The sequence below is a fragment of the Balaenoptera ricei genome, chromosome 11 (genome assembly GCF_028023285.1).
Source record: "Balaenoptera ricei isolate mBalRic1 chromosome 11, mBalRic1.hap2, whole genome shotgun sequence".
NCBI classification, from domain to species: Eukaryota; Metazoa; Chordata; class Mammalia; order Artiodactyla; family Balaenopteridae; genus Balaenoptera; species Balaenoptera ricei.
In genome coordinates, this window is record NC_082649.1 from 57,150,195 (window position 1) to 57,169,426 (window position 19,232).

The following is a 19,232-nucleotide window of genomic DNA, read 5'->3' on the forward strand; positions in this document are numbered from 1 at the left end:
TGGATACTATAAAACTCTTAGAGGAAAACATAGGCAGAACACTCTGACATAAATCGCAGCAATATCTTTTTTGATACATCTTCTAGAGTAATGGAAATAAAAACAAAAATAAACAAGTGGGACCTAATTAAACTCAAAGGCTTTTGCACAGCAAAGAAAACTATAAACAAAACGAGAAGACAACCCACAGAATGGGAGAAGATATCTGCAAACAATGCGACCGACAAGGGATTAATCTCCAAAATTTACAAACAGCTCATGTGGCTCAATATCAAAAAAAAAACAAACAAACAACCCAATCAAAAAATGGGCAGAAGACCGAAATAGACATTTCTTCAAAGAAGACATACAGATGGGCAAGAGGCACATGAAAAGATGTTCAACATCACTAATTATTAAAGAAATGCAAATCAAAACTACAATGAGATATCACCTCACACCAGTCAGAATAGCCATCATCAAAAAGTCTACAAATACCAAATGCTGGAGAGGGTGTGGAGAAAAGGGAACCCTCCTAGACTGCTGGTGGGAATGTAACTTGGTACATGCCACTATGGCAAACAGTATGGAGATTCCTTAAGAAACCAAAAACAGATCTACCATATGATCTAGCGATCCCACTCCTGGGCATACATCCGGAGAAAAACATGGTTCAAAAAGACACATGCACCCCAATGTTTATAGCAGCACTATTCACAGTAGCTGTGACATGGAAGCAACCTAAATGTCCATCGAGAGATGAATGCATAAAGAAGATGTGGCACATACATACAGTGGAATATTACTCAGCCATTAAAAAGAATGAAATAATGCCATTTGCAGCAACATGGATGCAACTATAGATTATCATACTAAGTGAAGGAAGTTAGACAGAGAAAGATAAATATCATATGATATCACTTATATACAGAATCTAAAAAAAATGATACAAACGAACTTATTTTAAAAATAGAAACAGACTCACAGACTTAGAGAACAAACTTGGCAGGGAGGGATAGACTGGGAGTTTGGGATTGACATGCCCACACTGCTATATTTAAAATAAATAACTAATAAGGACCTACTGTATAGCACAGGGAACTCTGCTCAATACTCTGTAATAACCTAAAATGGGAAAAAAATTTGAAAAAGACTAGAAAAATATATCTATTCTTTAGATATATATAACTGAATCACTTTGCTGTACACCTGAAACTAACATAACATTGTTAATCAACTATACTCCAATATAAAATAAAATGTTAAAAAATAATAAAATTTAAAAATTTAAAAATATATATATGGTGGGGGGGGGGGAAGCATTCATAAAAAAATGCCACATGAGCCCCAAACTGAAGGAAGATATTTTCATGTAACTGATTACTGTCTAGAATAAACATATAAAGAACTTCTAAAATCAGCCAACAGAAACATGAGCAGAAAACTAGAACAGGCACTTAAGAGAAGAGGAAATACACCTACTCAGCTTTATCAGTGATCAGGGAAACACGAATGAAAACCACCGTTAGACACCATTTCACAAACACCGAACTGGTAAAAAGTCTGACAATATCAAACACTGGAGAAACAGTGGAGCAAAGCAACTCTCCACACTGCTGGTGGGACCACACACTTAGCGACCCGTTTGGAAAACAAGCTGTCACTTTACAAGCCAGCAGTAACTCTAAGTGTGTGTCTTACCCTGCACAGAGCTTCCCGGCCAGTGTGCCAAGCTCCTGATCTGCTCAGGTCCAGGAAAGGGGCTGGGGGCTGAGAGGCAGGGGTGACGCCCCTGGACTCCCCCACATGTCCTTCCATAGCAGAATGAGTGACTAAACATGTGGCAAAGTCAGGAAGTGGAATCTATTACAAGCAGAAAAAGTAAACCGGAACGTAGCAAGACGGATGAATTTTAGGAATATGTGTATACTTATATATATTGCAGAAAAATATAATTCCCTTTATACAAAGTTTAAAATTTGTACAAACAATAAATTTTGTAGGGCTACAAATATGGGTGGTAAAACTATAATAAAAGAAAGGAAATAATAATCACAAAATGTAGGGTCACAGTTACCCTAAGGGAGGAGGGAAGGGGCTGGACAGGGAAAGAGCACACAGGGCTGCACAGGTGATGGCAACGAGCTGTTCCTTTAAGTTAGCGTTCATTTGTTTTCTCCTGTAGATCCTACTTGTTTCATAAGCATGATTTTGCGTCTACTAATTTATCTGAGTGCGTGTATGTGTACATACATATATATTTAATGGAAGAAGTAAACATACCACCACAAACGGGGAGAGGGGGTGGAGACAGCAGGGCAAAGGTCTGGGGACAGCCATAAGCCTGTACATCACATTTTTACTGTACTTTTTTTCTAAGCTTGGACACCACACATGAGTTCTCACATTGTTACATAATTTCTGCAACACTCTCTGCTCCCCCCCGCAGAAAGAGGCTTATTTTCCTCATTTTTAGAATAAGTGTTCTCCTCTGTTCCCACTGGAAACTCAATGTCTCTACAGGATGTTCTGCGTAGGTGGAAAATGATTATCTTAGAAGCTGGAGAACATCAAATAATCCTGAATAATGAGGCACTGGACGAAAGAGAAGCAGTGTAATTTACTAAAAAAGGGTCAGAGATTTTTCCATACAGATTTTTCATCAAAGCTCTGACGCGTCCACAGGCCACCAAGGCCCAGCCTGGCCAGGTGGCCGCGAGGGGGGCGCTGGCTCCCTGCAGGGGCTCCATCCAGGCAGGAGGTGGACAAGGAGGACAAGCAGGGCTTCTCCTCCCTAGGCTCCGTGAGGCTGCTTGCACCCATTTCGGCCTCCGATCAGGACCTCTAGAACCTGTGCTTCATTCCTCTCCTAGTTACGCCCACAGCACTGGAGGTCTGCGGGCGTTTCCCTGCCATTCTGCCAGCAGCAAAATAGGACCAAATCCTTTGTGCTTCAAAGCCAAACCACACATCCGAGTTCACAACGGCAGCCTAGGGTCTCAGCACGTTCTCTGAGAAGCAGCAAGTAAAGCCACCTGAAGGAAGGGTGAGCTGTCCTCTGGTTCCTAAGGGCCACGTGTGGAGCTTGCTTCCTGGCAGCCCCCCGGCGCCAGGGCCTCTGGCTGCTGCCTGAGCTGATCAAGCAGCCCTTCCAGTCAGATGTCACCCGGTCACCCTGGTGACGCGGCCTCTGTCTCTGTTCCAGAACGTCCCTCATTCTACCTTATGTCACAGCCTGCAATTTACCAAACACCCCCCCCCCAAACAGTGTGGACTCCTTTAAGACAGGGGTTTGAGTGCATTCAATGCATTTTCTGCCTTGGGGCTCGGCGTGGTGCAATGTCTGCTGAACTGACTTCTGGGGTTTTTTTTCAAGATTTTTTTAATATTTATTTTTATTAATTATCATTTATTTTTGGCTGCATTGGGTCTTCATTGCTGCGCATGGGCTTTCTCTAGTTGCAGCGAGAGGGGGCTACTCTTCATTGCGGTGCGTGGGCTTCTCATTGCGGTGGCTTCTCTTGTTGCAGAGCACGGGCTCTAGGCGTGTGGGCTTCAGTAGTTGTGGCATGGGGGCTTCAGCAGTTGCAGTGCGCGGGCTCTACAGCGCAGGCTCAGCAGTTGTGGCACGTGGGCTTAGTTGCTCAGCGGCATGTGGGATCTTCCCAGACCAGGGCTCGAACCCGTGTCCCCTGCATTGGCAGGTGGATTCTGAACCACCGCGCCACCAGGGAAGCCCCCGAACTGACTTGTTGAACCAAAAGAAGCTGTCACGTGGTGACAAACCACAGAAAAGTGTGTACACTTAAGGCCAGGACTGTTCACCAAAGATCAAGAAAATAAAGTTGTGGATGAAATGTTAAGCACATTTTCAGATTCAAGCGATAGCAAATAACTTATGACATTCCTCATCCTCCTTAACAGATCAAAATTATGTGACTGGCAATAAGTAACTTAGTCATTATTAATCCAGGATAAGCCTAATTCCACGGAACACGTGACAGGATACTGGGCCGGAAATTAACCTCATTTGTTGCTCGAAAGTGTACCCAGGAGGACTGGGTAAATCCACAGACTCCAGAGTTGTCTGACAGAGCATTCAACTCTGACGTCCCTCAAAAATAGATTCCAGGGCTTCCCCTCCGAGGCGGCTCCTCCCAATCCCTCCTTCAGCAAAGATCTCCTGAGTCCCCGAGCCAGGCACTCTGCCAGGTACCACGATGAAATAATCACACAAATAAGTGCAATTAAGAATGTCGTTAAAGGAAAGCATCTTACTTCCTTCCTGGGCCAGGGTCACAGCTCTATGGGGGCACAGCCAGGCTCTGGCCTGCCTCCCCAGATCTGAGCTTCAGAGAAATCCCCGTAGGCATTCAACTCAGAGACAAGCAGCACCCCTGCTTGGGGCCGCATCAACAGATGCGGTGGGCAGAGCCCGAGGCAGTGCGCCCCACTCCCACCTTGGCACATGGCGTCTCAGGTGTTCGCCACAACAGCCCGGTAAGGGCGGTAGCAGGAGCACCATTTCACAGAGCAGGGAAAGGCCCCACAAAGGTGAACAGACTTCTGAGTGGCTACGGAATGGTGTAGCTGGCAGGGGCTTCAGCAGAGTCCTCCTGGCTCCAAAGTGCTCACCCCACTCCCCACACCAGGACTGGGACTCCCTCTGTAAGACCCTACCCTGCATGTCTGAAAACAGCCTCAGTCTGAGGGATCAGGGATCACACGCTGTGCTCATCCCAACATGTGATCTAGAGCAGCTGACCTAGTTTTGCACCTAAATACTGGGCTAGCGTCTCTGATTCAGGCCACACCAGTAGCGACCCACCCTCCACAGGGCAGGCACCCAGGCCAGTTTTGCCTTGTAGGGATGTTCCAACTAATCTGTCCTCTCCATCTTCCATTTTCTTATCTTTAAAACAGAGATAACAGTATCTGCTCTGCCTCCCTCACAAGACTATTCGAGAATTAAATGAGGTAGCACTCATGAACATACAATTTCAGAACATTTAGATTCATCAACACTTCATCAATGAACTCCAAACCTGACCAAACTTGGTGCAGGTTAGCTTTGTACTGCACTGAAAATAGTTTGCAACTATTCAGAAATTTATTGAAATTATAACTTTAAATAGCCTGTTTTGCATAAGGAATACAAATCCTTAAAGAAAACTCAGTAAATTCCAAATCTGAGGGAGTCTGTCAATTAAGCAACTGTGAGGAAGGCTGCTAAATAAATCAAGTCATGGCCCACCTTCCTCTTAATTATTTAAAATGGTTTTAAAAGCTCCCAGCTTGAAGGCCAATAACAGAGGGAAAGAGCAACGGGAGCAAATCTTAACAGAAACAGAAATCAGAAGCCAACTGGCAGCGCCGTCTGCAAGTTGCAAGGCCTTAGTCACAGGAAGTGTGTAGCCTTCCAAGGGAACAGGCCCCCTATAGCTTCCCCACATGCAGACACACAAAGGCCCAGAGTGTGAAGAAAAGAAAGAACGGGCAAGGAAAGGCAAACTGAGGCCTTCCTGCATTCATTCAAACAAGCAGTAACAGAGAGAGAAGACGTAAGGGGCCTCTGAGTCAGAGCAGCTGTTTAGGAGGCTAAGAGTCAGTGGGAAAGGCACTAAATTGCTCCTTGGCCACGCCGCTCAGCTTGTGGAATCTCAGGTCCCTGACCAGGGATCAAACCTGGGCCCTCAGCAGTGAAGGCGTGGAGTCCTAACCACTGGACTGACAGGGGATTCCCCACTCATTTCTTTTAGAAGTCCAGGTTGTCATATTTTAAGATAAATTTCAACATTGCTATAAAATGTTAACTTGTTTAATCAAGAAATGTGTAGTAGATGAAAAATGGCAAGGCCAGGGCTAAACTGTGTAGACTCAAGTGCAGAGCCGCCCAGTGGAGCCCAGCAATGATGGCTCCACCTGGAGCACGACTGTGGCTCAGCAAGTGGGGTCAGGACTGCTATTATGGCCAAGACACTATCACACACCTCAGTCCCTGTGTCAGTTCATCCCTGGGAGGTGACGAGCCCCCTTTTGTTACTAAAACCATAAAGTTAGTTTTGGAGTAATGGGGACTCAAATGGAGTTCTATACTCAGGTGTTCTGAAAGCTATTTCTGAGGAAGATAATGATTTTTCACTTTATCTTTAGGATATAAAAATATCTATTGACTCCTTACTCTGTACCAAGTGTTTTACTTACATTTCTCTCTAATCAGCACAATAATCTTCAAGCGTAAAATTAATCTCATTTTACAGATGAGGAAAAATTGAGTCACGGAAAGATTAGGTCACGAGTCTAAGGTCACACAACAGAAGCAGTAGTGCCTGGATACAAACTAGGGCCCCCCAGAGCCTGTGCACTATCAGCAACAGCACACCCAGGGCAGGCCGTGCTGCTTTTAGCTAAGACAGAAATCAAACTGAAGATTATTTAAATGACCACTTTACTCTGACTCCTCTGGTTTAACGAGAGTACCAATTAATTCTAACTAAAGCCAGAGACTACTTTTTCCCTTCTCTCCCAGTTGAAAATTATTTTTCAGCTGCTGCTGCTGTGGGTTACTAAAGGAAGCGAGGTTTGCTCAGCACACTGCAGAAGCTGTCCCAACACAAATGCTTCCTGCACTTCCCAAACCTTCACATTAGCAGTTCTGGCCCTGGGAGTCGCAGGCAGCCCTCAGCACTTACGTACTCTCATGTCCCTGCTCACTGATTTCTTCCTGGAGACTCAGAATGCTGGTGAGGTTAATGATCCTTCTCCGGGGGGTACAAGCTGCTGTCATTTCCTTTCGGGATGCATCCTCCACCATTTCCACATCAGAGTTTTCCCGATGTCTCTTTCTGCAAAGTAAAAGAGGAACTGGCAGCTCATAACTATCTTAAAAAAACTGTTTCAAACTCAGTCAGATTTTGTGCCTTGCATTTTGGAGAAGGGAGCAGCTTCTCTGTGCCAGCTCTCCACATCTGGGGAGGGTTCCCTGTGCTGGTGGCGGCCAGCCAGATCAGGATGTCCTCCCAGATACTGCTTCTCTGACACCCCTCAGGCCTTAGCAGTGGCCACTGCAGGCAACAGGGCTCTGGAGTCTGGCTCAGCCCAGAGACCTGCAGGGCCTCGATCAAGTGCGCTGACCTCACCACATCTCATTCATTCAGCCCTCCATCCATCCGTCCATCGGGCACAGTTGTAATACCAACCTCACACAGCCATGACAAAGTGCCTGCCCTCGCCATGCTGGCTTTCTAGTGGCAGAGTCAAATAGCAACTGAAGAAAGATCATGTTAGGTAGCAACAAATACTGTGACAAAAATAAAACAAGGTAACAGAATGAAGGGGAAGCGAGAGAACTTTAGATTAAATGGACAAAGAAGGTCTCTGGTAAGAGGCGACATCCGAGTTGAGACCTGGGTGACAAGAAGCCAGAGAGTTCCTGTGCCGAGGGACCAGCAAGAGCAAAGGGGTGAGAGCTCAGCGAGGTCGGGTCAGCACTGGAGCAGCGTGGCCAAAGCGCCACGAAGGGGAGGAGAGTGATGAGCTGGGGGCGGGCAGGCTGGTTTCACCCCAAGTGCTGCAGGAAGCACTGGCTTTCAGCAAGGAGTGAGACACCCTGGTTCCTGGTTTAAAAAGATTCCTCTGCTGTGTGGTAAATGGCTCGTAGCATTAAGTCCCCAAGTGATCAACAGAAATGTCACACTTCCCAGCAGGGCTAAGAGCATTAACTGAGATAATGCATATTAAGTATCTGGCACACAGTGGATGCTCAGTGAACGTTAGCATCCTTTATTATTCTCTGAAAACAAATCCTTAGAAGGCATCTCCCTAGACTGACTTGGAAGTGAGCAAACCAGAATTAAAAAACTCATCCAAGTTCCACTGGGCAATCAGAGCCAGGGTTTCGGTGGTCAGCCACCAGGGGGACGTGCGGCCTCGGGCAAAGGACTTCACCCTGAGCTCCGGGGTCAGTACCCGCACACACTAAATAAGGAACATCCACCTTACAGATGTCAGTGACATGTCCTTGAAGCACCCGCAGAGTGTACACTGAAGATGCTCAAAATTAACTGACAGTCACTAGTACGGCTGTTCCTGCCCCCTCTCTCTAGCTCTCGGTCACCACTAGCTCTCGTTCACCACTAGCTCATGCACTTCAGGGAGTTTCATAATTTGAACTGAGAAACTGTTCTTCTGAAAGGAGTGAAAGCAGCTTGGAGTAGGATGGAAGAATCCTCCAGATATTTTAGGCCCCCCTTTCCAGCCACCTCTGCTGTTGAGGCTTTATCAAAATTCAATACTAAAATTAAAGAATAAATCTTCTCATTTTTTTTTCTGATGTGTTTTTAAATAATGTTTGGAATCATGGACATTTAAGATATTTCAAAGGTCACTGTGATGGGTGACTCTAAAGCCATGGTCAAAGGCCAACAGTAGACCAGGCCAAAGCACCAACCCATTGGAGGGAGAGGGTGAATCAGGGAGAGAAGATGCAAGGGGTTTGTGACAGCCCAAGTTAGAAGGCAGTTTCATTAAAGAACGAAGGAGGCAAGCTGTGCTTTCCCACAAGGCCATACCTGGGGTTCTCGGGGCTGGAAGAGGGCCCTCTCTTCTCTGACAAGTCTGCAGTCCTCTTTGTTGCATCCTCCTCCAAGCCCTGATTCTCGGCAGCCACTTCAGCAGGAGCTGAGAGTTCAAGCATTTCTTCATCCTGCTGCCTGGCCCCACTACTAGAAGCAGCTGTCCTGTCCTCTAGGACAACAGCCTGGGGCTGACTGGATAGGGCCTTGCTCACAGGCTGCAGGAAGGCATCGAGTTTCTGTTCCCGGCAATCTGTGCGGACCATCTGGTGGGCATACACCTTGTCGCCACTTCCAGCAGTAGATGAGAGGGTCACACCTGTTGTGGATTTAACCACTTCCCCAGAGGGGCCAGTAAGACCTGGTAGTAAAGTCTGTGTCAAAAAAGAAGACAGTGGGAAGAGTCAGTGTATGAAGGAGAGAAGCACAGGTCCCAAAATGGAGTAAAAGCTAGAACCAGGTATATCATTACAGAATGATTATAGAAGCAATTCTGACCAAAATTTGAAGTATGAAATTAAAAACACACAAATATAAAATTCAAAAATTCAGCTAAATCCTTATAATTTAAAAACTGGTTTGAGGGCTTCCCTGGTGACGCAGTGGTTAAAAATCCGCCTGCCGATGCAGGGGACACGGGTTTGAGCTCTGGTCCGGGAAGATCCCACATGCAACGGAGTAACTAAGCCCGTGCACCACAACTACTGAGCCTGTGCTCTAGAGCCCATGAGCCACAACTACTGAGCCTGCGCCCCTAGAGGCCATGCTCCGCAACAAGAGAAGCCACCACAATGAGAAGACTGCGCGCTTCAACAGAGTAGCCCCCACTCGCCGTAACTAGAGAAAGCCCACGTGCAGCAACGAAGACCCAATGCAGTCATAAATAAATAAATTTATAAAAAAAAAAGTACATGGCATCATCTATCACAAATTCTTGCAAACATTTTTTTTAATCTGAATATAATCATAACTCTAGATCTAATTTTCAGTTTATAGGAAATGTGGAGGATTGAAACAAATTAAAGGACACTAAGAAGAAGCAATTGGCTAACCCAAAATGTGCATTTTTCTACAGCACACCTTCAAAGTAAGCGAATAAGAACTATAACCAAAAAAGGTAGGGTGATATTTCTAGTTTCAAAGAGACATAACCAAATATAATGAGTGGAACTTGATTGGATACAGATTTGAACAAAGCTACTTTTTTTTTTTTGGCCATGCCACACGGCTTGCAGGATCTTAGTTCTGCGACCAGGGATTGAACCTGGGCCCATGGCAGTGAAAGCACCGACTCCTAACCACTGGAGCACCAGGGAATTCCTGAACAAAGTTACTTTTATAAAAAGATCTTTTTTTGAACAACTGGGGTATCTGAATATGGACTGGATATGAAATGGTATTACTACTATTAATTGCATTAGGTGTAAAAGGACACTGTGATTGTATAAGGAAAAAAAATGTTTTTAGATGCATAATGCAGTACTAGGGGAAAAGTAAATGCCTGGAATCTGCTTTAAAATACTCCTCCCCAGGGACTTCCCCAGTGGTCCGGTGGTAAAGAATCCGCCTTCCAATGCAGGGGACTCAGGTTCAATCCCCGGTCAGGGAACTAAGATCCCACATGCCATGGGCAACTAAGCTCGTGCACCACAACTACTGAACCCGTGCACCTCAACTAGAGAGAGAAAACCCACATGCCACAACTAGAGAGAAGCCCGAGTACTGCAGTGAAGATCCTGGGTGCCGCAACTAAGACCCAACGCAGCCAAATAAATAAATAAATAATTAAAATTAAGAATTAATTAAAAACTACTCCTCCCCATCCCCCACCCTCAAGTGGGAGAGGGAGAGAGAAAACAAAGATGGCCAAGTGTTGATGGTTTGTTGAAACTGGGTGATAGGTACATGGAGATTTGCTGTATTACCTGCTTTTCTGTGTGCTTAGAAAGATTCAGTAATAAAGAGTTAAATAATAATTAAAAGTTAAAGTAGCAACTCTGCTCAAAAAGGAAAAACACTCCTGGGACAGTTTAAAAAGCCCTTGCGATGCACTTACTTCATTTGCCTGTGCAATTTCCACAGGTGGATTTTGGGAGGCAGAAAGTAACATAACTACTCTGCAGACAGTAGTTTTAAAGTCCTGAAAAGTGAAATACTTTGTCCAATATGACAGAGTTGGAACAAACTGCAAGAGTCACGAGGGTTCCCGATTTCCATACCAAATGGCCTCACAGCAAACCAGGGCTCTTGCTGTACTGGCCCCTGGAGTGGAGTGCAAGGCACAAGCTGGGGAGCAGGATGAAGGTGACCCACAGCCAGAAGGTCAGGAGCCAGGGCAACCTGCTGTTGGCAGAGCAAGAAGGTGTTCTGATGACCCCACAGGAGCAGGGACAGTCTGAGTTTGGAGCCCTCCACGCAGAGCAATGCACCAACAGAGGGAGGCCCTCTGATCCAGAAACCCACCTTCCTTCTAAAGACACACTGGTCAGGACCATGCAGAGTTCTTTCGGGAAATAAAATGCAATCTAACTAAATGAATCTGCCTCACGCACGATCAGACAAAGAGGGAAATTGAGGCTCTTTTCCCAGTGGAGCGACAGACTCCTCCTGGCCTCTGGTGAACCCCTTCCTCTGGGCCTCTCCCCCAACTCCCCTCCAGCCAACCCATGTCCAGGTGCTGGCAATTCCATATTTTTAACTATTAGTGAATGGAGCCACGTCCTCTGCTCAGACCCCCTCCCCACTTCGCCCAAGTCGCTGTGGGTTTCCATCCACTCTCCAGGCCACAGCCAGAGAGCTCTTCATAAAATGCAAACCAGATCCCGTCAATTCCCATCAAGTCAAAGTCTAAACTCCTTAACTTACTGATAAAATCCTCTCGATCTGGCCTGAATTCTGCAGTGAGCGTAGGCCTTCAACACGCAGGCTCCGCGTTGCTTAACCCCAGCTGCACACGCCAGCACCCAGCAAAGCTTTTAAAAACTGATGCCCAGTCCCCACCCCCTGAGATTGATTTCCTGGTTTGGGGCGGGCCCAGGTATTACCTAAACGGTTCCCAGGTGATTCTAATGGCAGCCAGCATCGAGAACACCGACTCAGCATGCTGAGCATTCAGATCCTCAACACCTGTTCTCTTGCACCCCCCCACCCCGCCCCGAGGCCTGTATCCTCGTCCTTTCCTCTGCCAGAAACGCCCTGTGCACTCCTCGTCCCCTTCTGCCCACCTAATTCCTTCTCAGCCTTGGGGGCCCAGGCTCCACATCCCTTCTTTCACATCTCTGAGGCCCAAGCGCAGGACAAGAGCCCCTCCTCCCTCCTCCCAAGTCTCTGTTTTTCTCTCTCGTGGGATGGAGACTCGAGGAGACCGTACCCAGCAGCACCTTGCCCATGGGGGAGCCTTAGCACATATTTGGGGAGGGAGCAGTAAAGGGCGCTGAGCAACAACAACGGATAAAAACCACCTGCCAGTTATGGAGCCCCCCCTGTACAGCTCCTGCTCCAACGGCTCACGTACACCCCACCCTCAGCCCCAGCAACCTCCGGGCGTGCGGGCCCCAGGGCTGCCCCAAGTGCGTTCATCTCACTGCTGGTCTCCCACCTAGGCTCTTTCCAGGTGGTAACTGTGAATGCTCTTATGGGAAGCACTCATCTGCTTGGTCACTCCGAAAGTTTTCTGAGAAGCAGGGCTCACAGAAGCCCGCTCTCTGCTTGCAGGACCCAGTGTAATTTAACAGGGAAAATGTTTCCATTTCTGTAGTTTTGGTGTCTGCTGTGCTTCTGATGAACCCATCCTCACTATGAATACAGTACAGGACTGCCCAGGAATGATGTCATCTCAGAACTGGGACAGGACACTAGAGATCATGTTATTAACCCACTATTTTACAGATGGGAAAACTAAGGCCCCAGAGAGGGGGAGCAGTTTATAATCAAAGCACTTAGAACCTGGATAATTGTAATAAGATGAACGGTGCCAGGTCCCGGACCAGACACTTTCCATCTGCTGTTCACCAACCACTTGTAACCGTCCTTGGATGTGGGGGTGACCACTTCCACCTTTACTGAGGGGGACATGGAGGCCAGGGACGGTTAGTCACACGGCAGTAACCCAGGTCTGTCTGACACGAGAGGCCCTGCCCTTCCCCCTGCCTCTCCAGAGCCTGGCCCCTGCACTCTGCCCTAGGTATGCGGAATCAGCCTCCTCTGAACGTCTCCAGTGGAGAACGCAGGGGAGCGGCGCCCTACTCTGTTTCAGACAGCTCATTTTCCTAGGAAGGCAGTCTAAGGTCAGAAGGAGGCAGAGAGAAGAGCTCAGGGCTTATGACTCCAGGCCCAGGAATAACACCACAAAACCTTCACAGTTGGGTTCAAAGAAGGAAATGCTGCTGAACGAAAGTCCTAAAGCAACCGTCAAAAACCTGGGCTCTCGTGTGACGGGGCACATTTAAGGTGGCAAAGGCACCAGAGAAAGAGCTGGGTGAAGCGCCCCCACCTGGGTGAAATAGGTCCTGGAGGCGTTGGAGCCCAGGAGCCTGCTCTCAATGTGCTGCTGCACCCGCTCCAGGATGCTGTCCTCGTGCAGGAAGTGAACTTCGTGCTTCGTGGGGTGCACATTGACATCCACATTCTGGGGGCTGATTTCTAAACTGGCAGGAAAAAAAGAGCAGAGTTACCTCACATGGTGAAGAATGGGGGCGGGCAGTTCACTCATGGCGCGTTATGTGGTGGGTGGAAGACTTGAGGCCAAATGACACAGCGGTTAAGACTTCAAGGTCAAGTCTGAGTGACCTGGGTTCAAATGCTGACTCTGCTACTTGAGAGCTGAGTGGCTGTGGGTAAGTTACAGCATCTTTCTATGCCTCGGTTTCCTCACTTGTGAACTGGACATAATACATGGTGGGGATTAAACTCGTGTAAAGCACTTCGCACGTACCCAGCATGTTTATCATACGTCAGCTGTTATTATCACCTCTCCAGAACTAGTGGAATTTCTCATTACATAACCCAGGGCCAAGGCACTTAACTTCTCTGGACTGGCTCTCCCGTCTGTAACCATGAACCTGTCCCTATCTACTGCTCAGTATTACATGGAGATCAAAACAGTGTATGTGAGAGAACTTTCTAACATTAAAATGTAGTACAAAAGTCAGTTTAGAGGCTGTGCCAGCTATCAACTTATTGCCTCAGGCCAAATTCACCATTCACCGCTGACTCTGATAATGGAGCGTTGCAGTGTGGATCTTTGCAGGTAGAGGGCACTGGACAGACCCTGGAGAAGGAAGGGTTTCTCTGCCAGGTTCGGGCAGGTTCTTCCTGGTGCAGGGGCAAGACCTTATTCACCTTTGTTTCACTAACACACTGCCTGGCACAAGGGGGCCTCTCAGTGGGATTCTGCAGCAGTGAATAAATATAGGAAAACTGTGCCCTTTACCTGTGAAAAGGGACAGAACAACCTGTGCCAGTGGGGTATGGGATTCACTCTGACCAGGCTAATTAGCAAGTCCATCTCTTTCAAAGAGGACCGCTGGACAGAATTACTCTTCCTTGTGAGTCTTGGGTAAGGAGTTCAGAGCTGCATTACCTGAGGTACAGGAACGGGTGTGTGTTTTTGGGCAAATATGCTGCATACACCGTTTCTATGGCTTTTCTTAAGGAAGCTGACTCTACCAGACGATCTAGAAAATAAAAGTAATTAGCTCAAATCTGTCCCAAGGGGTGAGGTGACAGGTGCACACCTATACTATGCCATGACATCAGCTCAGGAAGAACGCCTCTGGGGTGACATCCACATCAGCCCCCTTGACCATTACGACTCCTCAGCATCTCACTGTGGCCTTGGGGCTCTCCTCTCACCCGAGTAGCAGGAACACGACAGGGCAGTCAATTCTGCCTCCCCACTCCCTTCCCCCTGCCGGTCCAGGTGGACCACGTGCCCTTGCTCAGAATTTCATTCTGCAAATACATCATGGGGACCTGCCACACATGCCACAAGCTGGGAGACAAACTCTGGTAAATAAACCTAATTCCAACTCCCAGCGGTAAGGACCACAGGGAAGGGAGCAGCTACCTCTGCTCAGGGACCTCCAACAGTGGGCGAGCCAAATGGAGTACTTAAGGTTAACAGTGCGTTTTCCAGGCATTTCAGGTGGTAGAAATACCTGAATGCACACTGAAGGTAATTTAGGAAATGAGGCAGGCTTGAGGGGGTGGAAAACAATAAAAGCTGGGAGAGATAAAACTAAAATCAGGGCTTCCCTGGTGGCGCAGTGGTTAAGAATCCACCTGCCAATGCAGGAGACACGTGTTCAAGCCCTGGGCTGGGAATGATCCCACATGCCATGGAGCAACTAAGCCCATGCTTCAAAACTACTGAGCCTGCACTCTAGAGCCCGTGTGCCACAAATACTGAGCCCACGTGCCACAACTACTGAAGCCCATGCGCCTAGAGCCCGTGCTCCACAAGAGAAGCCACCACAATGAGAAGCATGTGTGCCGCAACTAGAGAAAGCCCGTGTGCAACAACAAAGGCCCAATGCAGCCAAAAATAAAATAAATTTTTTTTAAAAAGGAGCTTTCAAAAAAAAAAAGACTAAAATCAGAGGAAGATCTTCATACAACACAGCTCTCTTTTCCCCTCAGACCGATGACCTGCTGATGACCTGCTGTCCTGCGTTGGTGGAGCCAAGGATATGCCACATCTTTTTATTTCCAATGAGAAGACCGGCTGTGATCTTATCCATGAGGAGACTATTGTTCTGAGGGCTCACTACATCACCCACAGCTGCCTCAATAATGCTGCTGTACTGTGTAATCTGACAAAAGAACAGCTGGAGCCCCTCAGCTGAGATTTCTGAACTTGAGATAAGCCTAAGGAGTGTTCTTTGTCCCTGCCACCTGAGTGAGCCTGCCCAGTGTGTAGATAAGTGAATAACACACATAAGAGTCTGACCTAACCTCTCAAATGTCTACAAATAACAAATGCTGGAGAGGGTGTGGCGAAAAGGGAACCCTCCTACACTGTTGGTGAGAATGTAAATTGATACAGCCACTATGGAGAACAGTATGGAGGTTCCTTAAAAAAACTAAAAATAGAATTACCATATGATCCAACAATCCCACTCCTGGGCATATATCCGGAAAAGAAGAAAACTCTAATTCAAAAAGGTATATGCACCACAACATTCACAGCAGCACTATTTATAATAGCAAAGACGTGGAAGCAACCTAAATGTCCATCAACAGATGAGTGAATTAAGAAAATGTGGTTTAGGGACTTCCCTGGTGGTCCAGTGGCTAAGACTCTGCACTCCCAATGCAGGGGCCCCAGGTTCAATCCCTGGTCAGGGAACTAGATCCCACATGCTGCAACTAAGACCCGGCACAGCCAAATAAATAAATATTTTTTAAAAAAAAAGAAAATGTGGTGTATATATGTATATACACAATATTACTCAATCATAAAAAAGAATGAAATACTGCCATTTGCAGCAACACAGACGGACCTAGAGATTACCATACTAAGTGAAGTCAGAAAGACAAATATTATATGATATCACTTACATGTGGAATCTAAAAAATAATACAAATGAACTTATTTACAAAACAGAAAGACACACAGACAGAAAACAAACTTACGGTTACCAATGGGGAAAGTGGGGAGAAGAATAGGAGCATGGGATTAACCAATACACACCACTATATATAAAACAAACAACAAGGATTTACTGTATAGCACGGGGAACTATATTCAGTATCTTGTAATAACCTATAACGAAAAAGAATCTGAAAATATATATATAGACGTGTAACTGATTCACTTTGCTGTATACCTAAAACTAATACAATACTGTAAACCAACTATACTACTTTTTTTTTTGGCCGCTACGCGCAGCTTGCGGGATCTTAGTTCCCCAACCAAGGATTGAACCCAGGCCATGGCAGTGAAAGCGCTGAGTCCTAACCACTAGACCGCCAGGGAACTCCCAATCAACTATACTTCAATTAAAAAAAACAAACACTGCCTGCACATGAGATACCCCCTCCCTGTATCCTGCTGTGCAATTTCCGACGTTGGGCCTTGATATAAGGAGAGAACAAAGATCTGCCCAGGGCCTGCTGGTAAAGGCTCTGAGACCAGCAGATGAGCAGGCTGAACTGGCTCACAGGGGCCTGGGATGCCATCTCCTGGGCACCCTCTCAGAGGCAAGAACCAGACTCCCCAACTGTCAGCCAACAATGAGCACGTGAGAGGGCTGAGCAGACTAAGGGCAGAAATTAAACCACATTTCGGCATGAGGTTTCCCTGGGTGTAATCAAACCTGTCCATGAGGAATTTTTCCATGGCCCCCTAAAGTTCCCTGTGGATAGATTTCCCCACGTGGCTCTTTCTCACTTACGATTGATGAAGAGTAAGAAGATACACTTCTTCACCGAGTAGTTTGCATTGGATATGTAGCCATTCATTTTGAAGGCGAGGGTTTTATCCTCACACCCAACTTCTATCAATTCTCTGATTGGAAAAGAGAAATTTTGAGGCTTTGGAAAAAAAATGGAAAATTCAAACTTTCTAAAGAATCAGAGTTGGAAAAACCAGGGCTCCTTCCCATAAACTGACTGCCAAATGTGGACCCCTGTGACTTGGTTCATTGAGATCCCCGGGGCCCGCCCATCCATCCGTCTGTCCATCCATCCACCCACCTACCCACCTAGCTAGTGTTTTCAAGCACTTACAATATGTTATATGCCAAGCGTCACCGTCACTGCTAGGACACAGCAAGTCCAGGCTCTGAGACCTTATTTTGCTGAAACTTTTATGTATCTTAGTAACTAAGTCCCAAAGATGAGATTCCAAAGAACTCATCTCTGCTGAATCCCTTACTCTGCTGATGGGCACCACGATGGGGCTCCTGTGTGGTGCTCCCCAGAGTGTGTTTATGGGGAGGGGAGGCCAATAGGTGAAAGGAGGTTCTCCCACAAGGCACACTCATGTCTGCCTGAGGGCCTCGCAAGTGCTGGTCCCTCTGCCTGGAAAGCTCCCACTGCTAGCTAATTAATTCCTCCTTATCCCCCGTAACTCGGGGACCACTTCCTCAAACAGCTTTCTATGACAATCCCTCTCCCCAACCACAGGAGATCCCCCCACCTTATACTTTTCCTTTGAGGCATACAGCACAGTCACTAATGAATGGAATAATTATTTCCTGTGTCTTTCCAACTAGAATATGAGTCCTCTGAGGGCAAGAATCCTTTCTGCTTTATTCCCTACTGAATATCTCTACCACACAGCACAGCACCCAGCAAGGAGCACTTGCTCACTGAGCACTTGCTGGATGGATGGAGGATGCTTTGAAGGCAGTGCTGTGTGCTCCCAATCTGAGTAGAGGGCACAGCTGGCCTTTCTTCCACCACACGGTGAACCAGCAAACCCTCTCTTCCCCAAAAAAGAGGCTGGTGTTCTGCAAACATATTTTGGGAACTGCTGCTCTCTTACAGTCCCTAGGAATTTCATAACTAATTCTGAGTCTTAAAATTTGGTCAATGAGCTCTTAAAAGTTTCACCGTACAACAGAGCTCTCTTTTTACTCTGGGAGCACAGTTGAAAAAAACAATTCCGTAATACTTAATTAGTAAGAAAAGGGTAATTAAAAGCAAATTGACTATTCCCTAGCTAGGAACGTGGTTTTATTCCAAGAGTGAGTAATTTGTCCTTCAAAGTAGAAAACTGAGTTCTAGGACTATTGCTCCTGCTTTTAAGATTATTGGAAAAAGTGAAGTCAGGGGCTGTCTAGTTCATCTGTGTACCCCTAGCATCTGGTGCACGCCTGGCATATAGAAGGCTCTTAGTATCTTTCCCCTCAGATTATGACACAGGCACTTTGGGCTTTGCAAAGTCCTGAGATTTAGCTCTGGATCTGTGATGGAAACAGTGGTTTTCACCCACAGAAGGGAGTACCGTGAAAAATCTATAAATAATACAAGCAATTTTCCCGCTTAGGCTTTCCTTGACAATGAAGATTTGGTGACACAAAACTGCTTGCCACCAGACAGGCAAGTGTTTAAGGGCAGAAACATTTTATTTGTCTTTATATCCTTAACTTCTGACACAAAGACTGGAATATGGGAGGCTGAGCGTTAATAAACGTTGAATGATAATAAATGCAATCCTAAAGTGATGATAATGAAAATACAAGGACGACAGGGAGCACTGGAAGATGACAGAATTCTCCTGTACTGGAGATATTGTCAAGACAGAGACCTAGAGAGAACACACTGATTCATAGCCAGAGCACCTAGATGACATGCACCCAAGAAGGGCTGATTCCATGAAATAATCTGAAACATGACAATAAGCCTGAAGCATGAAAACAAGCCTGCATATTTGGTTAAAGCAAACTCTTAAGGCAGGTGTTAACAGATTCCAGAATAATGTGACGGAACGCAGAAGATTTTTAAAAATATAAATTATCAACATACCGGCTAACAGCATTTCCAAAAATGGAGCGAATGTTGTCCACGGTTGTGGCATTGGGCAGTGTCCTGACGTCGGCTACCGTCTCACCTTGCTGATAAACAGAACAGAAGATCCAACTTACTGTCTCACAGGGCTGACTGAAACACCGTAACCTCGTCTCCACAGGCAACTATAAAAAATACTTTCTTCTTTTACAATACATAACCATC

At 46.4% G+C, this 19,232-nt stretch overlaps 1 protein-coding gene and 1 non-coding gene across 2 annotated transcripts in view; one reads left to right on the forward strand and one right to left on the reverse strand.

Annotated features, from left to right (window-relative positions):
- The window catches only part of MLH1 (mutL homolog 1), a 48,872-nt gene that overhangs the window by 16,319 nt on the left and 13,321 nt on the right, over positions 1-19,232 (reverse strand). Inside the window, exons 8-13 of the mRNA XM_059939132.1 lie at positions 19,026-19,114; positions 16,949-17,061; positions 14,134-14,227; positions 13,045-13,198; positions 8,550-8,926; positions 6,676-6,824 (exon numbers count right to left, since the gene is read on the reverse strand). Coding sequence (XP_059795115.1) covers positions 6,676-6,824; positions 8,550-8,926; positions 13,045-13,198; positions 14,134-14,227; positions 16,949-17,061; positions 19,026-19,114 — 976 coding nt within the window. The remainder of the gene's footprint in view (positions 1-6,675; positions 6,825-8,549; positions 8,927-13,044; positions 13,199-14,133; positions 14,228-16,948; positions 17,062-19,025; positions 19,115-19,232) is intronic.
- TRNAG-CCC (transfer RNA glycine (anticodon CCC)) lies at positions 15,828-15,900 on the forward strand. The gene has a single exon. It is a non-coding gene; the product is annotated as a tRNA-Gly (tRNA).